The sequence below is a fragment of the Nyctereutes procyonoides genome, unplaced genomic scaffold (assembly GCF_905146905.1).
Source record: "Nyctereutes procyonoides isolate TBG_1078 unplaced genomic scaffold, NYPRO_anot_genome, whole genome shotgun sequence".
Classification (NCBI taxonomy): domain Eukaryota; kingdom Metazoa; phylum Chordata; class Mammalia; order Carnivora; family Canidae; genus Nyctereutes; species Nyctereutes procyonoides.
The window spans coordinates 54,019,136-54,045,703 of NW_026575135.1; the positions used below are offsets into that span (position 1 = coordinate 54,019,136).

The window sequence follows — 26,568 nt, forward strand, 5'->3', positions numbered from 1 at the left end:
TTCTCTCTTCTTTTTAATAAGGCTGGCTAATGGTTTATCTATCTTACTAATTCTTTCAAAGAACCAACTCCTGGTTTTGTTGATCTGTTCTACAGTTCTTCTGGTCTCTATTTCATTGAGTTCTGCTCAAATCTTTATTAACTCTCTTCTACTGCTGGGTGTAGGATCTATTTGCTGTTTTTTCTCTAGGTCCTTTATGTGTGAGGTTAGCTTTTGTATTTGAGTTCTTTCCAGTTTTTGGATGGATGCTTGTATTGTGATGTATTTCCCCCTCAGGACTGCTTTTGCCTTAGCCCAAAGATTTTGAATGGTTGTATCTTCATTCTCATTAGTTTCCATGAATCTTTTTAATTCTTCTCTAATTTCCTAGTTGATCCTTTCATCTTTTAGCAGGATGGTCCTTAACCTCCATGTGTTTGAAATCCTTCCAAACTTCTTCTTGTGATTTAGTTCTAATTTCAAAGCATTATGGTCTGAAAATACACAGGGGATGATCCCAATCTTTTGGTATCGGTTAAGACCTGATTTGTGACCCAGTATGTAGTCTATTCTGGAGAAAGTTCCACGTGCACTTGAGAAGTATGTGTATTCAGTTGCGTTTGGATGTAAAGTTCTGTAAATATCTGTGAAATCCATCTGGTCCAGTGTATCATTTAAAGCTCTTGTTTCTTTGGAGATGTTATGCTTAGAAGACCTGTCAATTGTAGAAAGCGCTGCATTGAAGTCACCAAGTATAAGTGTAATATTATCTAAGTGTGTCTTAACTTTGGTTATTAATTGATTGATATACTTGGCAGCTCCCACGTTCGGGTCATATATATTGATGATTGTTAAGTCCTCTTGTTGGTTAGATCCTTAAGTATGATATAGTGTCCCTCTTCATCTCTCACTACAGTCTTTGGGATAAACTTTAGTTTATCTGATATAAGGATGGCTACCCCTGCTTTCTTTTGAGGACCATTTGAATGGTAAATGGTTCTCCAACCTTTTATTTTTGGGCTGTAGGTGTCCTTATGTCTCAAATGAGTCTCTTGTAGACAGCAAATAGAAGGGTCTTGCTTTTTTATCCAGTCTGAAACCCTGCGCCTTTTGATGGGGTCATTAAGCCCATTCACATTCAGAGTTACTATTGAAAGATATGAGTTTAGTGTCATCATGATACCTATTCAGTCCCTGTTTTTGTGGATTGTTCCATTGGACTTCCTCTTTCTTTTACAGAGTCCCCCTTAAAATTTCTTGCAGAGCTGGCTTCGTGGTCACATATTCTTTCAGTTTCTGCCTATCTTGGAAGCTCTTTATCTCATCTTCTATTCTGAATGAGAGCCTTGCTGGATAAAGTATTCTTGGCTGCATGTTCTTCTCATTTAGGACCCTGAATATATCCTGCCAGCCCTTTCTGGCCTGCCAGGTCTCTGTGGAGAGGTCTGCTGTTAATCTAATATTTCTCCCCCATAAAAGTTAGAGATTTCTTGTCTCTTGCTGCCTTAAGGATCTTCTCTTTATCTTTGGAATTTGCAAGCTTCACTATTAAATGTCGAGGTTTGAGTGGTTTTTATTGATTTTAGGGGGGATCTCTCTATCTCCTGGATCTGAATGCCTGTTTCCCTTCCCAAGTTAGGGAAGTTCTCAGCTATGATTTGTTCAAATACACTTTCTGGTCCTCTGTCCCTCTCAGCGCCCTCTGGAACCCCAAATAAACATAGATTTTTCCTTCTGAGGCTGTCATTTATTTCCCTTAACCTATCCTCATGATCTTTTAATTGTTTTTCTCTTTTTTCCTCAGTTTCCCTCTTTGCCATTAACTTGTCTTCTATGTCACTCACTGGTTCTTCTACCTCATTAACCCTCCTCTTAGGACCTCCAGTTTGGATTGCATCTCATTTAATTGATTTTTAATTTCTGCCTGATTAGATCTAAATTCTGCAGTCATGAAGTCTCTTGAGTCCTTTATGCTTTTTCTAGAGCCACCAGTAGCTTTATAATTGTGCTTCTGAATTGGCTTTTTGATATTGAACTGGAATCCAAATTTTGTAATTCTGTGGGAGAGAGGACTGTTTCTGATTCTTTCTTTTCAGGTAAATTTTTCCTTCTAGTCATTTTGCTCAGTGCAGAGTGGCCAAAAACAAGTTGTATTGGGAAAAGGAGAAAAAGAGATAAGAGAAAGAAGAAAAGAAAAAGAAAAAAAAAGAAAAAAAAAGAGAAGAGAAGGAAAAAAGGGGGGGAGCAAACAGAAAACAAAAAACAAGGGGGAGTATCCTCTGATTATGTATACTGTAAATCCCTCGTCTTCCCTGGAACTTTCCAGTGCTGCTTGGTCACTAATTTGTTTTTCCCCTGTCAGTCTAGCTGGTCTTCTGGGGGAGGGGCCTGCTGTGCTGATTCTCAGGTGTGAGCACTTGCGGAGCTGCTCAGCCCCCTGCCTGGTCTATGGCTTAGTGGGAGCTGTTTATCCTGTGAGGCCACTATGAAGCTCAGTGGGGGTTCTTTATCCTGTGAGGCTCCAAGAGGAACAACAACAGTGGCCGTGGCCACTCTCCAGCCCTAGAGTCAGCTCCTGCAGTAACTACCGGAGCTCTCAGTCTGCAGGGGCCTGGATGCTCCGGGGTGAGTGCTGTCAATCTGCACAGCTCAGGGCTACCTGGCGGCAGGAGCGTCCTTGCTGTCCTGTGCCCTCCTGGATTCTGCCTGTCCCCGGGGGAGCGCCGGATCTTGGGCTGTGCCCCCAGTACCCTGGGCTCCCGGGCCTACGCTGTTGGAATCGTGCTCCCAGCTGCACAGTCCCCTCCACGGGGAGCAGCCGCCCGAGCCACCCCAGAGCTGCTCCTGGGTCCAGTCCGGCACTCTCTGCAGCCCTTTAGGGAGCTCGGCCGCAGGGTGTGGCGCGCTGTCCCTGGGGTGCAGGTCCTCTGTTAGTGTCCCTGGGAGCCTGAGGGCATCCCCTCCTGTCCTGGGGTCCTGCTCCAACTCCCTGCAAGCGCCTGTCCATCCGGGAAAGATCAGTGAAGCTCCTGCTTCTCCCGGGATGGGGCTCTCCTGTCCTGGGGACACTCGCCCCGGCCTTAGCCCGGCTCCTCGTGGGGCCCCTCCCCCCTTGGAGGCCTTTTGTTTCTTTATTCCCCCCCCCCCCCCCCCCCCCCCCCCCCCCCCCCGTCTTCCTACCTTGATAGAAGCGTGAACTCTTCTCACTGTCTCACTGTAGCATTCCAGCTGTTCTCTCTTTAAATCTTAAGCTGAATTTGTAGGTTTTCAGGATGATTTGAAAGTTATCTAGGTAAGTTGGTGGGGACAGGTGACTTGGGGACCCTACTCCTCCGCCTTCTTGCCCCACCTTCTCTAAACCAGAACTTTTCCTGTGAAAGACCAAATAGTAAGTATAGTTGGCTCGGCATATTTCTTTCAGAGCTACTTGATTCTGCCATTATAGCACAAAAGCAGCAACAGGCAATAAATAAACAAATGGAAACAACTATGTTCCAATAAAACTTTATTTACAAAATTAGGCTGTGGGCTGCTTTTGGCTTGTGGGCTGGACTTTGTCAACCCCTGCTGTAAACTGCTCCAAGTACTGCTTTAGCAACATCTCATAAATTTTTATATGATATTTTGTTACTCAGTTCAAATATTTTATTTCTATTCTGAATTCCTTGACATGCGGGTTATTTTTGAAGTGTATTTCTTAATGCCCAAGTATTTAGGGATTTCTAGTTTTCCTTCTTGTTTTTCTTCTCTTTTTTTGTGCTACTAACTTCTTAATTGTAGTCAGAGAATATGCTATCAGTGCTGTGCAATAGAAATATAACGCAAGACACATGTAATTTAAAATTTTCTAGAAATCACATTTTAAAAAGTAAAAAGAAGCACATGGAGATTAATATTTTATTTAGCCTTTTATATCCAAAATAGTATTCTTTTAACATAAAATCAATATAAAAATTATTATGCCATATTTCAGTCTTCAAAATATTGTGTGTATTTTATATGAACAGCACATCTTAATTAGGACTAGCCACCCACTTCAAGTGCTCAGCATATGCCTAGTAGCTACCATATTAGGCAGTGTTGTTTTAGATGATGTAATCCTTGGAAATTTGTTAAGACTTACTTTTTGATCTAGTATATGGTCAGTTTTTATAAATGTCCTATGTATATTTGAAAATAATCTGTATTACAGTTATTGAATATAGCATTTTGTATAAAATGCATTTATCAAAATATTCACTTGTCAGATTTCTCACTACGTTATTCAAATCTGTATCTTTACTGAATTTTTTGAATTTTTGGAATTCTTCTTATGTTATTTGGTCAGTCACAGAGTGGAATGTGAAAATTTTCCACCATCATTGTGAATTTGTCTAATTATCCTTGCAGTTCTGTCAGTTTTTCTTTACATACTTTGAGATAATGCATGTAATACTTAAATTGAATCTTCTTAAATTGAATAGTCCCATTTTTGTAAAGCGACAATGAGCATTAAAAATTCTTTTGTTTCTAGAAGGATAAACTTTCTAGAAGGATAAACTTCAAGTTTATTTTGTCTTACTTTACTTTCTTTTGGTGACTGCTTGCATGGTGTATCTTTCTCCAGTCTTTTACTTCCAACTTCTTGTAGGTTTTAGGTGTTTCTCATCCTGTTTTTAAATTCAGTCTGATAGGGATCCCTGGGTGGCGCAGCGGTTTGGCGCCTGCCTTTGGCCCAGGGCACGATCCTGGAGACCCGGGATCGAATCCCACGTCGGGGCTCCCGGTGCATGGAGCCTGCTTCTCCCTCTGCCTGTGTCTCTGCCTCTCTCTCTCTCTCTCTCTGTGACTATCATAAATAAATAAAAAATTTAAAAAAAAAGTAGTCTTTAAAAAAAATAATAAAAATAAATTCAGTCTGATAATCTTTATCTTTTGCCTGGAGTGTTGTTTTTTATTTGAATGTGACATTACTGTTATATTTTGAATAAACTTACTATCTTATAGAATGACTTCCATTTTTCCTGCCTATTCTTTCTTTTTGTTGTTGTTATTTTAGGTTAGTTAGTTTTTGCAATTTTTTATTTGTTCGTTTTAATGATTTTCTCCTCCTTCACTAGTTTGGAAGACTCTAGCTAAACCAGAAAAGGGAGTAGCCTTCTATACTAAGATCCCTTAAATCCTCTGGCCAAATCCAAGGAAGGGACAGGACTTTGGCTCTCATTTTCCTAAGGATCCTGACTCTCCTCTTGGCTGACCCTATTCCAGATACTCCCTCCCACCAGTGAGCAAATGGACCTTCATCAAGTTGGACAAGAGATTTGGTCCTAAGTCTCTTGCAATCACTTCCGGTGTCCTGAATCTGTTACGAGTCTAGGCTTTTGAAAGCCGAGTCCTCAAACAGCTTTTTCTGTCTTTTGAAGTTAACATCCTTCCCTGGAAAGTCCTCTATGCTTCATATTCCAGCTGCAGGAATTAGGAACAGCTTATGAGGCAAAGAATTTGCCAGGATTCTTTTAGTATTTCCCAATACTCTCCTTTTATGTAATTGTCATACAATCTTCGATCCTTGGCTTCTTGGTAATTAAAAAAGTTGATATGGACAGCAAGAGTCCAAGGACCACAAGTGACAAGGAAGGTGGTTGAGATCTGGGTGGCAATTCTGTTCTCTCCCCCTTTTCTTTTGCTCTAGTGTGGGCTGCCAGCCTAGTATCCAAGGTATGGCCCTCAAGGGGGCACTGCTGGAGCCCTTCCTCTAATTGAAGCTCAGGGGCATTTAGTTTTAGGAGGCACATACCCCTAGGATCTCAGTGAATCCTTTTAGAATCCATAGCCTGTCACAGCCACATTGCTAGTCCTTAACCTCCTAGGGACAGGCCTTCCTGATTATCCTCCAGACAACTTTTTCTAGCCTCTATAACTGTTCCTTTGCCTCTGTCTGTGCCCAAAACAGCCTTCCTTAGGCTTAGTCTTGGAACTCTACTACTTAGACCAGGATGGCTGCCATCTCACAAGCTCTTTTAACCCTCTCTAGGCCAACATCTCTCGTAGATGCTCCATAAGACCTGAAGCTTATAAGCCAGATCATCCTCCTCTGGAAGAGCCTTCTCTTCCCAATGTTTCCATCCCAGTGACTGACTGGTACCCCAATCCACCCAGACATCCAAGCCAGGTGGTCATCCTCACCTCCCTGTGCTCCTCACCTGCACATAGCCCACTCATGTCCAGGCTTGCCCTCAGTACTGTAGAGGAATCTCTTCCTGCCCCTTCCCCCTGCTCCTTTCCTATGACCTCTCACCTGATGTCTGCACAGCCCCTTCCCTAGAGTCCTGTGCTCCAGTCCTGCCCAGCCAATTACTCCTCTACCCAGAAACCAAATGCTGTCTTTCTAAAATTTAAATCTAGTCATTTCGGTCCCCTAACCCCTCAAACTTCTTCAGAGTTTCTCTGTCGCCTGGTGTTCAAGGCCTGGTTTCTCATTCCTGCAGCCTCGTTGCCAGTCACTCCCCATAGCTTTGTACCCTGGGTTCACCCAGGCTGAACAGGTCATACCCTTTCTCTCCCTTCTAGGCCTCTACACAAGTTGTTCTTTCACTCCAGAATGCTGGCACCCTCCTCTTCCACTTCCACACACCCTCTCTTTTTTCTCCTTGGGCTTCAGCTCAGACATCTTCCTCTGAAAAACCTCCACAGTTGAGTCAGACACCTGCTCTGGGCTCAGACTGCCTCTGTGCTTCCCCAGTGGACTGAAAACTCTCACCTCCTCCCCTTTTAATTGCTGTTACCACACCTTTCTCATGATACCATGAAGACTGTGTCTTAGTTCCTTTTATAATCTCAGCACCTAGTTCGATGCCTAGATGATAGCAATCTTGCCATAAATGCTTGTTGAGTGACTGAATGATTGAATCTCTCCTTTCATTTCTCTCTCTCTGGCCTTCCTCCCTCTCTCCATCCCTTCCTTCTCCTGTGACTTGTTCAGTCATGTCCTTCACTCATTTTTCCATTAAGGTATCAAGTATTTTCCTTACAAGAGTTTTCTATATATTAAGATTAGTAGCACTTGCTCATATTTGTGGAAAATATTTTCTCTAGCACATTACTTGTTATTATAACTCATGGTGGTTTTCACACAGAGAAGTTTTAAATTTGAATGCTAACAAATATACTGGCCTGTTCCAAGTTACTTTTTGAGGGGATAACGAATAGGAGGGGATATAAGGAAGCCTTCTGGCATACTGGAAATGTGCCAGGTCCTGATCTGAGTGTTACGAACTCAAGTTTATGCATGTATAAAAATTTACCGAATTGGACACATCATACCTGTGCATGTTATTATGTATATGATATACTTCTGTAAAAAGTTTTTAAAAATCCATTTTCCTTTTGTGTTTTCTTTCACCAATTTTTAAAAAGTTTTCTTGAGATATAACTGAAGTATAATAAATGGCACATTTTTAAATTGTACAATTTGGTAAGTTTTAACAAATGTATACAAGCATAAGACTATCACTACAATCAAGATAGTGAAGTCATGCATCACCACCCAAAATTTCCTCATACTCCTCTCCAGTCAATTCTTCCTACCCCTTCACCATGCTGCTTTGCATTTCCTAGAATTTCATATAAATGGAATCATACAGTTTGTACTCTTTTTTATCTGGCTTCTTCTAGTTGGTGTAATAATTTTGAGATTCATCAAAATATGTTGGTGTATGTTTCAATAGTTCCTTATTTTTTGTTGCTGAGTAGTATTTCATTGTATGGCCCATTCCCAATTTGCTTAACCATTTATCTATCAATGGAAATGGGGGGTGTTTCCAGTTTGGGTCTTCTACAAATAAATCTATTAATTCAGTACAAGTTTTTAAATGGACATACACTTTGATTTCTTTCGGATAAGTTCTTCCAATGATTTTTATTCTTAGAAAATCCTCTCCTACCTAATGAGAGGAAAGTATTTAAATTTTTCTTCTGTTTTTTTGTTTTGTTTTGTTTTGTTTTTTTACATTTAACATTTTTTAAAATGATTTTATTTATTTATTCATGAGAGACACAGGGAGGCAGAGACGTAGACAGAGGGGGAAGCAGGCTCCCTGTGGGGATACGATGTGGGATTCAATCCCAAGACCCCAAGATCACACCCTGAGCTGAAGGCAGATGCTCAATCAATGGGCCACTCAGGCATTACACTTAAAATTTTTTTTGTTAAATTTTTTTTAAATTTATTTATGATAGTCACAGAGAGAGAGAGAGAGAGAGAGAGAAGCAGGTTCCATGCACCGGGAGCCCGATGTGGGATTCGATCCCGGGTCTCCAGGATTGCGCCCTGGGCCAAAGGCAGGCGCCAAACCGCTGCGCCACCCAGGGATCCCTAAATTTTTTTTTAATTTAAAAAATTATACTTAACAATTTTTTTTAATTTATTCATTTAGGACAGAGAGAGATGGAGAGAGAGAGAGAGAGAGCACAAGCAGGGGGAGAGGCAGAGGGAGAAGCAGACTCCCCACTAAATAGGGAGCCCAATGTGGGGCTCAATACCAGGACTCCAGGATCATGACCTGAGCTGAAGGCAGACGTTTAACCATCTGAGCCACACAGGGGTCCCTACACTTAACTAATTAGCTGGAATTAATTTTGTTGTGTAGCATGAGGTAGGGATTTTAACTGACTTTTCCTTCTTTCTAAATAGCCATTTTCTCCATCACCATCTAATGAAGAATTGGTCCCCGCTTCCTTGATTTGTAATCTCCCTCCCCCACTATAGTTTTAGAAATTGAGACAATTGCAGGAAATACCCCCTACCCACAAACACTCAGGTTCCAACAATATCCCTCAATTATTTCCGAGTGCTTCCAGAACAGTATCCTGTGGTCACACACAGCTCAAGCTGATGCCCACACACTTGCTCGGAGGTTAGAATCACTCACATTCCAATACTATTGTCCAATGATGGTTGGCAGGAGATTTTGGCAGTATCTGTCTCATTCGTGCAGTGATCCAGGCATTAACAGAGTGGGTAGCCAGGAGTCACCCACAGCGAGGAGGGCAAAGCCAACCCAAGTGCCACACTTTCAGCCAAAACCTCTTCTCATTCTACTTTATTGAATGAGGCCAGCAAGAAAGCTTAGTTGTAGATGATGAAAGCCTTGAATGCTAGGCCAAGGACTGTAATTTATTCATGCCAGTTCTGTACAGAATCCTATGCTGAATTCTGAGTGTAGAAAGATGATTTATTTTCAGACCCTGCCCTCAAGAAGTTCACCAAAAAGTAAGCAGACAGTTATTATTCATTCATTTGTTCATTCATTGAACTAATATTTATTGATCCCCCACTAATTGCCAGGGACTGTTCTAAGGGCTTAGGATACATAATGAAAAAACAGCCAATAATCCTTGCCTTTGCAAGCTCAGAGAGAGAAAGAGGGACAATACAAAAATTAAGCCCTAATAAAAAACATGATATTGTACATTAGAAGGTGATAAATGTTTTGGAAAAAGTAGAGCAAATTAAGGGAATCAGGAATGTTGAGAAGAGGAAGGAGGGATTTCACACACAGTAGTCAATGTGGCTCTCTAGGAAGTTGGTGGCAGCCTCCTTGAGAAGTACAGGGCACTTCAGAGGCTGTGGGAGCAGAGAAGGGCACCCTCCACCCAGCCAGTGGGGGTTTATGAAGGGCTTCCAGTAGGAGAGTCTCATGAACTGACTTTTGAAGAATAAGCTGAGAAGTTTGCTGAGAGAAGACAATAAAGGGAGGTGTTCTAGTATGGGCAACAGCCTAGAAGTATAAGAGAGAATGACTTCATGGAGACTCCCAGACAGGTGACTTTGGTGAGAGAGTGTGAAGAAGAGGTGTCTATCCTGGAGCCAGTGAGAGTGAGGATCATAGCCCAAGAATGTTGGACCACAGATGGTCATCTGTACCCTTTGCCCAGCAGATCATTGAGATTTTCCAGAATGTGGAGCTGGAGTCATAAGGGTACTCTGCCCTGCCTGAATGGAGTACAGGTCTGCGCAGTGCTATCTGGTCCATCCAGAGCCAGATCTGCCCCTCCTCAGAACAGCAAGCTGGCTGCCACTAAGCATGCCTCCAGATCATAGAGCACCTATCTTGGGAGAGCCTGGGAGTGAAGACAGTGTGCCTAGCCCTGTGTCTCTGAAGCCAAGCCTAGTCTGGTAGGGCAGTCACTAAGACAGTGGCTGTGGCTTCTGATCTCAGAAGGAGGCAGGAAGCTGTGGCCAAGGCTTCAACAACAACGTATGCTCATCTAAAAGGAGAAAGGAAGTGTGTGCCAGGAAATGTGTACAGTCCTCTCTCTCCAGCTTGGGCCTGAATGGCCTCAGTCCAGCGAAGTCCTGGATCTGACCCAAGTCCCACAATGGCAGCAATGCCCACTCTTTCTCAGATGGCATCTTCTGACCATGGAGCTGCAGTGGTCAATGTGGTTGCTGGCACCCGGACCTTGGGCCCCACCCAACACATGCAGAATCTGTGACCAAAGGCCTCAGGATGACTTGAGACCTCTCCCACACACACATCACCCCCCAACCTCTCTGACTTGGGACTTCCCATGACTGAAGCCACAGAGGTTTCTTGGGCTCTTTTTCTCTGACACTTTTTCCATAGCGCAACAGGGAGCCCTGGTTCCTGAAAGCTTCACAGATTCTCTTCTGCATTCTCTCATCTGCTTCCAAATCACCATTCCATCCAGAGGCCTGACAGAGAACTCTGGCCTTCTACTGAAGTGAGGCAGACCATCCCATGTGAGTGATGCTTGACTATCTTGTGCTTCTGTGATGGCCACACGTGTTGCTGGAATTCATGCTCTGTCCAAATGCAATGAATGTTAGGTCTTATGACACACCAATGAGCAAGACTGGGTCTGCCCTTAAGGAGCTCCCAGGAGGGGAACAGAGATGAACAATTAAGGAATGAACACAAACAGGATAATTGCAGACAGTGATAAGTGTTATTCATAAAATAAAACAAGGAATTATGATCAAGTTTGACTGGGTGGGCATCATGAGACTGGATCCTCTAATAAGGCTTCCTTGAAAAGGGACATCTGAGTTTCAGACATAAGTGACAAGAGACAGACAACTGTATGAAGAATGTAGGTACAAAAGAGCAGTTGCCAAGGCCTTTCACAGGTTTCAGGGAGTCTTTAAGGAAGAGGAGACCAGTGTAGGTGGGGAGGGGACAGTGGAAGGAGGAGATTCAGAAAAGTAGGCAGGGCTGGATCACATATAGCCTTAGACCTGGATTCTATTCCAAGTTGAAGGATTTTAAGGCAAGCTAATGACATGATCTAATTTAGATTTTTCAAAAATTAGTCTGGCTGCTGTGACAGAGTGGACAGCAATGGGTCAAGAGTAGGCATGGATGGGCTCCATATGTAATTTGAAAGTAGAGCTGAAACAAGCTGCTGACAGACAGGGTATGGGATGTGAGAGTATTAAAGGAGTCAGAGATGACCTGAAGGATTTTGGCCAAGATGCTAAATGGAATGGGCTGCCATTAACTGCACTAGAGAAGACCATGGAAAAGCAGGTTAATAGTGTGGGGGGAATGTGAGAGTTCTGTTTCCTCTTATATGGATCATGATGTTCCAATTGCCAAATAATAGAAAGTACATGTAAAACTGGCTTAAACACCAAGGGAAATGTATTGACTCTGACAATGGAAAGTCCAGAATTTAGGCATGGTTTGATCAAAGCTTCTCCATGGGTCCTCAAATCTTGCTTTTTCTCAATCTGGCTCCCCTCGGTGGAGCAAAAGAGCTTCATTGATTTCATTCCTGACACCCACCAAAAGAAGCTTCTCCTGCCCAACCACTAAACAAAAGTCTTGAACTTCTGTTCAGTTTGACTGGACCAATTTAAATCACCAATCAGTATGGCAAATAGAGATGGCATTATACTAATCTTCTTTGGCAATCAGAGACTACCTCTGCAGCTATGGGTAGGTAAGAAGGATCTACTTACGAAAACAACGGGAATGGACTGGATGCTGAGGAAGCAGCCCTAACATCCACACTGGTGTTGTGGACCCACCACTGGGTCACTGATGATGCCACTTAGGTGTCCAGTGGGAGCTACGGGGTTGGGGGGCAGGCTGGATGTAGGAGTCTGAAGCTCAGTGGACAGATCAGACTGTGAAATGAACATTTAGTTGTCACTGGTATATAGGTAGTACTCACAGCCTGAGGCTGAAAGAGGACATATGAGGAGTCAGTGTAAATGGTGATCTGCAGATTCACCCCTGGGGCCCTGCAATATTTAGACGTAGGACTGCGACTAAAGAGAAGCCATCAAAGGAGTATACAAAGGTAAGATGAAGTGGAAAGAAAGCCTAGGGAGCATGTTGTCATGGAAGAGAAAGAGAAAAACGTTTCCTTTCAGCTAAGTTGAAACTGGTGAGTGAAAAAAGTAAGACAAGGACAAGGATGTGGATTCTGGACTCAGCAACACACTGTGACCACCCACAGCCACCTCTTGTTTGCAGCCCAGTCTGGACCAGGGAAGGACACAGTGTGGAGAAGAGGAAGAAGCCCATTCATTGTGGGATCAGCACAGACAGGAAGTCCTGTGCACTAAGCAAAGTGATTGATGGGAGAATGAGCAGCAGTGGGTTTGGGGCTGGACAGGAATGGAAGTGAAGGATAAAGGACAGTAGAGTGCCAAGTGCTGGCATAGTGGGAAGAACAGCACAAATGCCAGAAAGTCAGGTGTTTGTGTAAGATGTGTGAGGCTAAGGGCGATGGAAGAGGAGTCACAGTAGCTATTGACTGGAAGGAGAGGGCTGGAACAGGGTCCCAACAGTCCAGGTCACCCTTGGAGGCTACCCTAGAATGATGGTGGGACCTGGCCTAGGAGAAGCCTTATAAGCTGGGGCCAACCCATTGCACATGTCATGATCATGTTTTGAAGAATTAACCTCCTTTTGAGCCATTTTGTTTCTTAGCTGGTGCCACAACGAGAAAACACCAAACTCCAGCCCAGAGCTCTATCCACACCAGTGAAAGCAGCCTCATGAGGGATGGCCAGCATGCACAGACCACCTCTGTAATTCCCAAGGGCAAGATCTGGACTTGGCTGGACTGATTGTTGAGGGTGGGATGAGGGGGTCCAGCTCATGGATGGAAAGGGATCTCAGCCACCCACTGCCGGGAAGGGATCACAATGACAACGTCTGATGAATAAAAGTGAACATCAAGTGGTCAAATAATTAATGATCAAGTCTGAAACCCAATTTCCAAGAAGGCAGCAGAGGTTAAAAAAAAAAAAAAAGCCAGATAGGGAGGATTGAGTCAAGGCAGTGAGCAACCTGTCTATGTGTCCTGGATGTTCAGGGGAAGCCTGGGCCTCAGTGGTGCCTGGTGATGAAAGGACACTGACTCATGGGAAAGAAGCTGTAATCAGGACCAGTATGATTCTGTGGGGGAGGATATTAGAGTAAGACTTTTAAGAAGTTCCTTTGCCTGGACTTTTCTTTCCTCCCACTGCTCATTCTGTGTTATCTGGATTCTACATGCATTTCTGCTGATGAAGCCCTCCCCACTGCCCCTCATCTCCATCCCCGCAACAGCCAGCCCCCCACCCCCACGCCAGCCTATCTTGTCCACAGCGCCAGATGATGTGTCTACGACTAATTCCAGTTTTGAAAAGCCACCCACTACATAGGTCTCCACTTGAATTCTTTGAAAAAATATGACAGTTAGGGTTTGTTTGGGTTTTTTTCTAGCTACAAATGTGGTATGTGTTCATTACAAAAAGTTTGGAAAACTCAGAAAAGCACCAAGAAAGAGAACAAAAACAAACCTCAATCCCAAACTCAGAGGCAATCCCTTACTTTGTATCTTTCCTGACTTCCTTCTAACTACGTCTTCTTTTTGTTAATTGGAATCATATCTTATGTTCCAGTTTATAGATTTTGTAAGGGAGCATAAGCTTCTATGAGAGTATGAGTTTTATCTTCGTTCACTAGTATGTGGTAGCCACTCCATAAATATTTGTCATTAGAGTGAATTTCCTGATTCGTTTTCAGTTAATGCGATGTAAACATTTTATGGCATCATTATGTATTCTCTTATGCCATTATGTTTAATGGCTGGAAAATATTTTGTGCTATGTGTATACAATAATTGATTATCTAACCCACTACTGTTAGATATTGAAGTTGCCTCGAATTTTTTATACTATACATAACATCATGCTGAACATCTTTGAATATTCATATATAGCTATTTCTACACATTATTTTCTGATGATAAATTCCTAGAAGTAGAATTGTGGATTGAATGTGATTTACTTAAAATTTCTACATTTTGCCAAATTGCCCTCCCATCCAAAACAGGCTGATCCAAATCCATGTCCTAAACTCTTTCCAGAACTAAGTTTGAGGACCCCAAAGCAGGAATACAGATCAGCATGCATGCCTGTCCTCAGAGGGATATGAATGCTCTTCCTCAGCAAGATTATTTGCTCTTGTCTTGGAAAGACAAGTCTGCTCTTAATGCATAGATGTTCAGGGTGAAACAAGAGGGACAGGACCTCCTGGCTAAGAACCATGGAAACAGGTTTCCTGGGAGGAACACAAACCTGGTGGAACAGAGAACATGTGGAGGGAGTTGGGAGTTAACATGGCAGGAGGCTCAGCAGAAGCAGGCATTGGGTGCTTGCGGCTGGGGAGAGGCCCTGAACGTCGTGCTCTAGCTGGAGGACTCACCCGTGAGGAACATGGGAATGAGAATGTTAGGACCTGAGGAAAAGGGGCGGGGTGGTGCTGAATGTGTGTGTATGTTGGGGGCAGGGTCCCAGGAATGGGTCCAGAGGGAGCAGAGGTCCCAGGAAGGAGGGCCTGTCTCCCCAATGATCTTGTCTCCCTTCAATTGCTCTCTCACCACTTGAAGAAATCCTTCCTGATCTTTCCTAAATTAGGCAGACTTTAGAGGTCCATCCTCCCTACTTCCAAAAGACTCATGCTGACTCTGACATAAACCCTGTGGTACATTGTTTCCAATTCTCCACCAGGACTCATCCTATCTGTGTTTACATCTGCTTAATGATTTCTCTTTCTAAAATTCTACACCACCAAACTTTCCTTGAGTGTCTCCTGAATGCCAAATGACTGAGCATGATGGCAGCACACATGCTAAGGGGAAGGGGTGATGCTGACCTGGGTGGAGGGGGTGGCAGTGTGCAACATCCCCAGGTGTTGGTGGCTGAGTCCCCTGCCTCATTCTTTACCCCAAGGTCTGTGGGAATTCACCTTGTGAAACTCCTCTTCATCACACGCTTGGCCCAGCAGCTCCATCCTGGGTGTTTCACATCTTGTTATCTTTTCCTCTTTTGGGAACTTTCATTCTATAGATTTAAAATAGTTTTTAAAGATTTTATTTATTTATTCATTCATTCATTCATTCATTCATTCATTCATTCATTCATGAGAGACACACAGAGAGAGAGAGAGAGAGGCAGAGACACAGGCAGAGGGAGAAGCAGGCTCCATGCAGGGAGTCCAGTGCGGGACTCGATTCCAGGACCCCAGGATCATGGCCTGAGCCAATGTCAGGCGCTAAACCGCTGAGCCACCCAGGGATCCCTGATTTAAAATATTTTTGAGGGGCGCTTGGGTGGCTCAGTCGGTTAAGAGTCTGCCTTCAGTTCAAGTCATGATCTCAGGGTCCTGGGATTGAGCCCTACATGGGGCTCCCTGCTCAGTGAGCAGTCTGCTTCTCCCTCTCGCTCTGCTCCCCACCCCTCCCACCCTTACTGGTGTGCACGTAGGCATACCCTCTCTCTCTTTCAAATAAATACATAAAATCTTTAACATGAATAAAAAAATATTTTAAAAAATTATTTTGAATGGGGTTGGAATTGTACAGCACATGTATGCAGGATGCCCTGGTATTTTGGGTGAATTCCCTGCTGCTCTGTCATCATGGAGAGCTGAGTTAGTGGTTGGCCCTGGTATTTCTACAATGGAGGGGATATTCTCTTTCCTTCCATCTGGGGTTTGCCCAGACATAAACCACATCACGGCTTTAGGGGTGAGAGCAACGCCTGTGATTACTGGAGTTGCTGAGGTTACACTTGCCATCTTTTCCCACTGAAAGATATATTGACTCCTGAATTCAAATTTCCTCTTTCCAAGAAATTACCTTTTTCCTTCTTTTACATTAAAAAACACCCCTCTATTCCTAATTTTAAGATGTGGAATTCTTGTGGATTCCTCTTTCTTTAGGTGACTTTTGTCAATTTTCCTGTTTGTAAGTATAATGTACAGAACACAGGTATGGGAGCTGAATGGCTTTGAATTCAAATCTCAGGCTGCCTTGGATTGTGGGTAAGTTATTTCAGCTCCCTAAGCTTCGATATCTTCATCTACAAAACCAACTGTATTAGCACAGGGGACTGCAAGGGTCACTGGGAAGTGCCTCACATGTTTCAAATGCAGGGGTGCAGCTGGGCTCACAGGGGGCACTGAAATCAGGGATGCAGGTAGAGCCAGAAATTAGGGCCACTGAAAACTCCAGCTCCATCACTGACAGGCTGGAAATCTTTACCTGGGATTTGTTTTGAGATGCAACACAGTTGGGCCTGATGGCTCTTCTAGTCTGCTATCTTATACTGAATCTCCCCACCCTCACTGGCCCCTCGGAGAACTCAACAGTGAATTCCTTTCTGCTGTTTTGGGCACATTTGCTTCATTTTTCATGTTCTCTACAGAATGTGTGGCTTTGCAGAGAAGGACTAAAATTCTAATCCCAAACTCCCAGGGAAGAACTAGGATGGGTCCAGCTATTAGACCAGTTACCAGTGACCAGGGAACAGAGTCACATTGTGTGAACTTGCTAGCCCCTGTTGTAAAGTAGTAGATGGAATGAAGGATATAATGAGAGCAACATTTTCTAAAGAACCTGGTGCAGGGATAATCCCAACATCCTTGTATTTTAGAGTTGGAGCAGAACTTGAGCTCATGATGCAATTGCACCTGGATGACACTCAACACATCTCTGGGTACTGCCCCTGCCTGCTTGTTCCGCATCAGCCTGGCACCCTGCAGCTAGGGTCTATCTTAGTGAAAAGTCAAATAATGTATTTAATCTGTCTGTTAAAATTTCATCTAGGATTTTTGTGCCTATATTTATATCTGACAGTGGCCTATTTTTAGTTTAAAATTTTTTAAAATTTTATTTATTTGACAGAGAGAGAGAGAGAGAGAGAGAGAGAGAGAGAGAACAAGTGGGAGAACAACAGAGGGAAAGGAAGAAGCAGGCTCCTCAAGGAGCAGGGAGCCTGATGCGGGGCTCAATCCGAGGCCCCCTGGATTGTGGCCCAAGCCAAAGACAAACACTTAACAAAATGAGCTACCCAGGCACACCTATTTTTAGTTGTTTAAAATCAAGTTTTGGAATTCTGTCTATATTTACCTCATAAATTGAAGTGGGTGACAAATAATATTTTTATATAGTTCCAAATAATTTATATAATATACTGATTACTTATATTATCAAATTTAAAAAAAATTCTTGCCAGTGGGTAAGAGATGATACATTAGCCTGGGAGTTAGAATGCCTCATGTTTGGTTTGGTCCTCATCTTAATTTTCTGTGTGACTGTAAGCAAGTCCTTGTGCCTCCCTGGGCCTCTATAGGACAGCTGACTCAAATGTCTTGGGCCCTCACCCAGCTGGCCTTTCTGTCTTTTGGGGGGAGGGTTGTTTTCTTTTGGCAGGGGCCACTGGCACCTTTCTGGCACCCTCTAGCAGATTTCTAGCCAGTGGTTTTCCTCACACCTTTGAAGAGCTTTGTGTTGTGTTCTTGGTTTTCTCCTGGCTCTGACAGTGCACACCCCACCACCACCCCCCACCCCTGCCAAAGCACTGTTTTTGTTTTCCTTGGATCTGAGCTCACGTGGTCAATGACTGAAGCATTGATTTTTTTTGGTTCCCTATGATGAGCTCTGAGATGGGAAGCATCCTGCTTGCCTCCAGGAGTGCACCATCCTCTTCTGGAAATTTGCATCTCTTTGGACTTCCCTGGTACCTGGCCCCTCCTTGATGACATCTCCTCCTTCCACCACCTCTAAAAGAGTCTGCTTCTGCCTGCCTCCTCTCCTTCTATAGCATCTTCTTGGGCTGGTATGAGCCTCTGAAGGTCCTCATGGCCACCTCCAACCCTGATCTCCCTCCCCTGCCCCAGCTCAGTGTCGACTTCTAATGACTTCCAGAGAAAACGAAGCCAGGAGCATATGCCTACTGACCCCAAGGTCAGGAGGTGAGGAGTCTTATAGCACTGACTCTCTCCTCACATCCTGTGGTTCCTGTCATTTGGGAGGAACATCCTTCTGATTTATCTAAAGATCTTCCCATGGCCTGCTTTCATTCTCTAGTCTCCCAGCCCTTTCTGAACTGAGAGCGAGCTCTGGCAATTGCTTCTTTTATATTAGATTTTTCCTTGTTACAAAAATGTCTATTCATTGTAGAGAATTTGGAAAATACAGATGAATTCAAAGAAAAGACCTTATAATACCACCACACAGCAAAAACAACTATTAATCTTTTTTCCCCATTTTTTCTATGAATTTATAAATGCTTTCAAACATAAATGGAATTGTACTGAATATAATGTTTTTATAAGCTTCATTCTTCAGTTGGCCACATGCCATGAGCATCACTCGTGTCATTGTGCAGTGTTCTGCATTATCATTTTTATGGGCAGCAGTGCATATATCATCTTATAGATGTACACAAACGAATTCAGCTTTGTGATTGAATACTTGGGCAGTTTCCAATCTGGCACTGTTGTAAATAATATTGCAACAACAATCCTTGTGAACAAATAATTCCTAATTTTTCCCCTTTGTCCTAATTCCTAGGCAACCCGCTGCTGATGGTCAGAGGTTAAGAGTTTTTGAGGTTTGTGACACAACTTGCCAAACTGCCTTTCAGAAGGAGTTTGCAGGCTGTCAGACCTTCAGACGATCATATTTTCTCCTGATCTCTATTTTCTTTTTATTATTGAGATTATCATGTGTGGCTCAGTGGGCTGAGCTGCCTAGAGAGTCACCAGGAAGAAAGGTCTGAATTCTTGTTATGTGGAAATAGTGAAGGGGACAGGGGGAGATCCTTCCAGATGAGTGAGGTGGAGCTTATGGAATACTGGTTCTCTGAGAGCCCCTGTGACATGGCTAGGTGAGGGGACTCCACCAGTTTTTGGCAGAAGCACACAAGAAAAGGGATGGTGACCTTCAGGCAGTAGCTCACTAATATGGCCATCTCTGCAGAGAAGGGCAGTGTTTCTTCTTTCTTCAATTCCCTGACTATTCTTCTTGATTTTCTTCTTGATTTGGGTAATATGTCAAAACCTTTTCCTGTTGCCTGTGGTATAAATATTATTTTGCAAGTTATCTATTTATCTGTTAGATTTTTTAATGGTGGTTTTTAAGAGGCAGACATTTAAAATTTGCATGTAGCCAGATCTTCAAATCTATCAGTGTTTTCCTTCGTGGTTACTGCCTTTTTTCTTGTACTTAAAGAGATTTTTCCTACCCCCCAGATGGTGTAAACCATTCATTTATATTTCCTTCAAATTATTTTGTTTGCTTTATCTTCAATCTTAAAAATGTGATTTATTTCCCATCAAATCCTGACCTTGTGTGAGTGAGAAACACAGTTGTTTCCTCAGGATCTGGTGCTAGTGGCTTGATTAGCCCTGACTTCCAGGCATATGACTCAAGACAAACTCCAAGGCCCTCATCTTTGTCCTTCTATGACTCTGGGGAAATCCCAGGATCCCTCTAGTCATTTATTTGGCATTTTTAAAAGTAAAGAATCTGGTTGCTTGTGTCTGTCTAGTTGGCTTATCAGAGAACTTTCAATCAAAAGAAAGCTTCCCAAATAAGTGAGTTAATTAATGTCTGAAAGCTAGAGAGTGGGATTTCCATGGTGCAAGTGCACCCCATGTGGGCAGGGACTTTTTTGTTTGTTTACTGCTATGTCCCCAGTACCTATACAATGCCTTGCACATAGTGGGGCTAACATATACTTGTTAACTGAATAAATGTGTGAATGATTATCATGTATCCATTTTTTATATTTAAAGAATAACATAGAGAAGATACTCATGTGGTTAAGTTTAAAAAAGAAACATATGGTACTGAATAAATTGTGTCTATCATTCATTCATTTAACAAATATTTATTGACCTCTGCTATGAGGGAAAAAGGCAGGACTGATATAAAGATTACGTGACTTAACATACTGTATCAGTCTTCTAGAGATTCCATAACAAAATACCACAAACTGAGTGGCTTAAACAACAGAAATTTATTTTCTCACAGCTCTGGAGGCTGGAAGTCCAAGATCATGATGTCGGCAGGGTTGGTATCTGGTGAAGAGACCTCTCTAATTGGCTTGTAGATGGCTTTCTTCTTACTGCATCCTCAACACAATCTTTCTCTGTGTGTGTGTTCCCTCCTGATGTCTCTTTGTCTTCTTATAAGGACACTAGACCTATTAGATCGAACTCCACCCTTATAACCTCATTTAACCTTAATTATTTCCTTAAAGGACCTGTCTCCAAATACAATCACATTGAAGGTTAGGGCTTCAACATAGAAATTGGGGATGGAGGATACAATTCAGCCTGTAACATATATGTAAAATATTTATAAAAAAATGCCTGGTTGGGGGTGTCTGACTGGCTTATTCAGTAGAACTTAGCACTCTTGATCTCGGGGTTGAGTTTGAGTCCCACGTTGGGTGTAGACTACTTAAAAATAAAATCTTTAAAAAGCGAAAAAAAGAATGCCTGAAACATAATAAGTACTATATGAATGTTTGATAGTAGTAGTAGTAGTAGTAGTAGTAGTAGTAGTAGTAAGTACACAAAACCACATTGGTCATTACCCTCAGGGAATGAGATTACAAATGACGTTAGTTTATTCTTTTCTGTATTTTCTATAATTTCTACATTGAACAATTTTATTAATCTGGTGGAGGGAATACTACTATTCAATAAAAGACATGGGTTGAAGCTTGTTTGTAGTTCTACAACTATTTTATCATATAGTCCAAGCCTTTGATCCGGATAGGGTTTCAAGTTCTGGCTCAGCTCTTCAGAATTGTAATTGTCAGAGTGAAGAGAAACAAAAATCAGGCTCAGCTTCCCACAGGCCCTCCAGCTAGAGCTTTTCATTTCCTCATGTATGCAGGGATAGGAGTGTGGGAACATCATGCTGTAAGGTCTAGAAAGATCTTTAGCAGTGGGATAGTCAGTAGGTCAGTCTGAGTTCTTGACTATTCAAGCAACAAAATCCATATTGACTATTTTAAGCAGAAAAAGAACACATTAAAGAATGTTAGGTAGCTCACAGAATTTGGGGGAAGCTTCAAGAAAAAGAGTCAGATTCCTCAGTTTAATTGGCCCACATATAGGACTACCTCTTGCTTATTGCTGGCTTTTGAATCCAAAGCTTTACAAGGGTATATATCTCATTGTCATGGTCTAAGTCACTTATCTACCCTTTCCTGCAAAGGAGGCTGAATAAGAGCCTTTTTTGGATTCTATCTTGGGGAAGAGGTACTTACTATGTGGGAGACTATCAAAATAAAAAAGAGAGTGTTAAAAAAATGTTGGAGATTAAAAAACAAAAACAGAGGGTCCATTACTGTCAGAGAAGCATGGCTCAGATGTCCCAGCTTCAGGAAACCTGAGGTCAGAGTGGCTGAGCCCATCCTTCACTTGCTCTTAAGGCCGCTTCAGGCTAGCCACAGAGTGTTGGGCACTGGGCCTCACAGACCAGATGGTAGCCATTTGTGATGATAAAGAGGCAACAGAGTCATGGCTAGTTAGTCCTGAAGCTCAGAAACCTCTACATAAGCCATTCTTTGTGCCAGGGGACACAGAGAGGGACAAAAGCTTGCCCAAGGCTGCACAGCATGACAGAACTACAGCCGAGACTGGGAATGGTGTCTTTTGCTCCACTTTGGTGCCTGGCAAGATTTAAGGCCCCACTCAAATAATTCCTCCTTCAGGATGTCTCCTCTGGGTTAGGCTAGGATCAAATGTGTGTCTTCCTACTCACCTCCTATACTGCTTATTACCCCTGTTTCCTATTTGCCTTTTTCCTCCTTGGTTCCCAGCAGGGAGCCAAACATGTTAGTGAACATTAGCTGAATGAGTGAATGAATGAAAGAATGAAAGAATGGGAGTCTAAAGGTCAGAACTGCTGTATGACCTGAGGCAGATGTTCTGTTCACTAGTCATAGGTCTCCTAGTCTATTGAAGAAGATAATGTTCTCTGCATTCTCTGGACCAGGGTTTGAAAACTTGATCAGGATCCTACCTGCCTGCTCTTTCAGAGGTGTTGAGTCAAGAGGAGACAGATGTGAACAGAATTGGCCACTAATGTGTCTGATCTCTTTAAGAGAGAAGTCCAAGGGCCCTCCGGCCTGGACTATGTATCTCTGGGCCCTGGGTCCCCTCCTGTTGGGTTCCATGTCTGCCATAACCACGCAGTCTGGATGCCTTATAGTCACAATTGCTGAGGCCTAAGGAAGGTCCATAAATGAACACCCACAGAGGTGGAAAGAAACCTCTGGAGCCAAGGATAGAAAAGAGAAAGTCCCTATAGCCAGAGGTAGGAATAGGCCCAAAGAGGAAGGATACCTGGTCCATGATCCCACAGCCAGGTCCACATACTCAGGGAGTAGGGGGAAGTAAGCCATGCTCAAAGAAAACAGAAAACTACTCAGTTAAGCTGTAATTTATCACAGCTACAGCTCTTTTTTTTTTTTAATCGAATTATTCACAAGTAGCAGAGACATCTGTAGGAAGAGTAACTGGATGCAACATCCTGCAGGAGGCCAGGCTAAATGTGTCCCATGACATCACTCTGGAGAGGAGGCTGCCAGGAGCCACGCAAGGGCCTGGAGCATTTCTGCGCCTGAGTGTTATAGAGGACGGCAGGGCCTGGGGCTAGCAGCATGGTTTCTGGGCCACCTGCTCCATGGAGAAATTCTTTGTTGGCCCTCTGCCCTATGGAGAGATTGTCTGCCCATCTATCTAGACTAATCTGATCTGGAAAGATACCTTCTTTCTGCCCAGCCTTCTGGTTCCCCCTGGGTCTCCTTTTGAGAACCAGTAGGTCTTCAGTTAACCTGCTGCCAGTGAGAGTTGGTGGGGTGGGGGGGATTCTGACAGACAAACATGTGACACCCTTTTGGAGGAGCCTTCCAAGCCTGGAGCATGAGAGATTCCATCAAAGTCCCTGCTAGGCTGTGCCTGAGTTCTGGCAGGAGCATCTCTCCCAAGAGTCCAAATCCTGTGATGGGAAAGAAGGTGGAAGGTCCTATTGTAAACATGGGAAATGTCTCAGAGGCACATGTCTGCACATCTGCACCTACAGGGTGTATATGGATAGGGCAGGGCACACATATGCCATATACTAGTACTGCAGGCACAAGCCCCCGCAGAAACTCACACCCTAACTGCTAAGTTGTTGAGCACATGTCCACAAAGGGAAGGTGGTCTCTGGTGGGTCTGAATAGACCTTTGGCTCTTCCACTCTCTGCCACCTAACGTCTATTCTCTGGTTTCCTACTCTTTTCTTCCTGGGTCTGCTAGTGCCTGGCCTGGGAGAGGTGCATAGACTCTTGGTTGAGCTGCTTGGGCGCTGTCCTCGGTGCTGGATGCCTGGTGGGACATAGGCAACACAGGCGAGGGTGTTGGGAGGAAGTGACCTTGAAATCCCACTAGGGCCCACCAGGAGATCTACATTTATTCTACACTTATTCTTTTGGAAGAATATACAACTGGGCTTTCTCCTTCCATCCCAGACACTGAAACAGAAAGTGTCCAACCGCTCAGCCAGCAGTGTGGCCATATGCGGTCGTGGGTGGCTGCGTAGCCATTCACTGTAGCTATGAGGGGCTTCTTAAGGCCTCATGTGCTACAAATAGCTATGCATCTAGACGGTGATGGCCCGTGTCCTCAAGAAACACCTGAGGTTCCATGTGGCCTCATGTGGGAGGCTGCGACTACATGGAGCCTCCTGTGACCTTGGTGGCCTCAGATCCAACTTTCCCAGAAGGGGAGATCTGAGGTCTGGGGTCCCCAGGGAATGTGGGCACTAATCCTGCTTGGTAGTCCGTTTGTTTGCCAGGGCCTCCACAGACCCTCACCACTTCTGTCCTCACTGTGCTGCGGACTTGGCACCCAGAGGCTCCTGGTGGCTGCCACCTTGGGTCCTAGGGGGTGTCCGCGTCACCGAGAACCGGCCCGCAGACACGTGTCCTCCTAGACCCGGGGATCGCAGCGCCCCCGCCCCCCCCCCCCCCCGGCCTGCCCGGGGATCAAAGGCAGGGTCACGCGCGGCGCCACGCCCCCGCGCCCGGCTCGGTGCGCCCCTCTCCGGCCCGTTTCCCCAGAACGCCGGGTCCTGACGTTGGGGCGGGGGCGCCGCGGGAGGCGGGTCGGCGCGGCGGCCGGCCCCTCCCCCCCGGCCTCGGCGGTTCCGACGCGGCTCGGAGCGCGGGGGGCGCCCGGGACTCGCCGGCTGCGCGGCTGGCAGCGGGGCTGGGGTGCGAAGCGCGCGCCGCGCCCTCCCCCTCCTGCCAGGACCGCAGCGGCGCGGAGCGGGGGGGCGCTGCGGAGCGGGCGGCGGCGGCGGCGGCGGCGGCGGGCGGCGGGCGGGCGGCGGGCGGGCGGGGGCTAAAAATACCCGGCGGCGGCGGCGGCGGCGGCGGCGGCGACTGCTGGGGCTGCGGGGCTGCGGGCCGGGAGGCCGCGCGGGGCCAGGCCGAGCCCCGCTGACCGACATGCTGACCTTCTTCCTCGTCTCCGGGGGATCCCTCTGGCTGTTCGCGGGTAAGCGCCCGTTCTGTCCTCGTCCCGGACTCCCATCCCCGGCGCGCTGTGGGGTCTCGGCCCGGGTGGAAAAGAGCCCCCCGGTCCCCGCAAAGCCTCCAGCCCTGGCCTCCCCGGAACAGCAGCCAGGCGAGCGGGAATGAGGGCCTTGCTCTAGGACCCCACGACCCTCGCCCCGTGTAGCCAGCACCGTCCCAACAGTGATCAGACTAGGCCAGGCCACCCGTCCCCCAAAGGACGGACACGGTGCATCCTTGTCCATCCGTCCCCAGTATCCAGAAACGTAGGGTGTTGGTCCCGGACGATCTGCTGCGGGTCCGAGGCGTAACCAGTACTGACCTGGGCTTCCTGTCAGGGGTCTCCTCAAGACCCCTCACTGCCCACCCTTGAGCCAGACATTTTCACCAGGTTTCTGTAAAAAGGTGTTCACCTGACTCCTTAGCTCTGCACAGTGCTTGTGTCCCCACTGCTCCCAGCCTGCTCCCCTCCCCCTCGCGGGAGTCAGCTCCTCGCCCCTGCATTCTCTTAGGGCGCTATGGGGACCCTCTCCGAATCCCCGCCCAGCACTCCTCCCTCCTCCTCCCCAGCCACACACACACACACACACACACACACACACACACACCTGGGGTCTCACCACAGGCCCATTCATCGACCAGTTCTGCTGCCTGCACCAGCCAGTCCCCTCTGAGAGCCTCGGGTTCCTCCAGGGTATAATACCACTAAAGGGTCTCCACTTCCGGCTGCCCATGTGCAGATTTAAGGCTGATAAGGTATGTGAAATGTTTCGGAACCTTAAACTGGCCCCCAAAGGGCCCTAGTCCAGAGCAGAGACTCTATGAATGTTAGTGTTTATAATTATTTCACATTCAAACTGCAGCATCAGAGAAAGTAATAAGGGTTCTTTTTGAGCCAAAGAGGGGAAGCCGACCCTTTTGAAATCCTTACCTGAAACTTTAAATATATTATTCAAAATTCACAGCAAATAGTAGGAGTTTCGTGGTGCTTTCCCTTTCTAACTGAGGTTCAGAGGTTAATTGACTTGCCCAGTGTGACATGGGTAGTATCTGGCAGAGTGGGATTTAATGTGAGGTTTTAATTGATCAATCATTGCTAAGTGCATGGGGGTATCAGGCCTGAACCTTGAGAATTGGTGGGCCAGGTAATCACCACCACCACCACCACCACCACCACCACCCCTACCCCTACCTCCACCGCCCCCCTCCCCCCACTGCCCTGAGTTGGACCACAGCGACACTTCCCCTGAGCAGGGGAGTGAGTGAGGCCTCTCTAATCCCTTCAGCTCCCTAAGCTCCTTCTGTCTGCTGGTGTCTGAGGACAGGCTGTGCAGGGCCACTCTGGGCCTGACGTGCTCATCCAGCAGGCAAGATCTGGACTAGAGCTGGGATCACAGGTAAGAGGCAGAAGTTACCAAAATAATGATAAGGTTGATGATGGTGATAGGAACAGCCCCCATTTATTGGGTGGTGGTCTCAGGGCCTTTCCCTAGTGCCAGGACGCTTTGCTCTACCTGTAGTCAGCCCTCAGCCGGCCATGGGTCCAAGGGCAGCTCTCTGGAACCCTGGAGCCTTGGTCTTCTGCAGCTACAGGGAGTTAGTTGTCTGGAGACTGCAGGGCCACATGTGCCAGGCGTAATCAGCAGCCTTTGAGAAAAAGCCTCTCACAGTATTGGGTCCTTGTCTGAAATTGGGCTTTGGCAGACCCTGACTCAAAG

The 26,568-nt window shown here is 45.2% G+C and overlaps 1 protein-coding gene across 15 annotated transcripts in view; it reads left to right on the forward strand.

Annotated features, from left to right (window-relative positions):
* The window catches only part of ACSL6 (acyl-CoA synthetase long chain family member 6), a 279,559-nt gene that overhangs the window by 194,351 nt on the left and 58,640 nt on the right, over positions 1-26,568 (forward strand). For 3 of the 15 annotated variants that reach the window (XM_055302592.1, XM_055302576.1, XM_055302577.1), the window contains exon 1: positions 24,718-24,833. The exons of 11 other annotated variants lie outside the window; for them this stretch is intronic. In XM_055302592.1, coding sequence (XP_055158567.1) covers positions 24,785-24,833 — 49 coding nt within the window. In that variant the 5' untranslated portion in view covers positions 24,718-24,784. Of the gene's footprint in view, positions 1-24,715; positions 24,834-26,136; positions 26,248-26,568 lie in introns of those variants that run through there. One more of the 15 variants, XM_055302590.1, reaches the window with a different exon arrangement.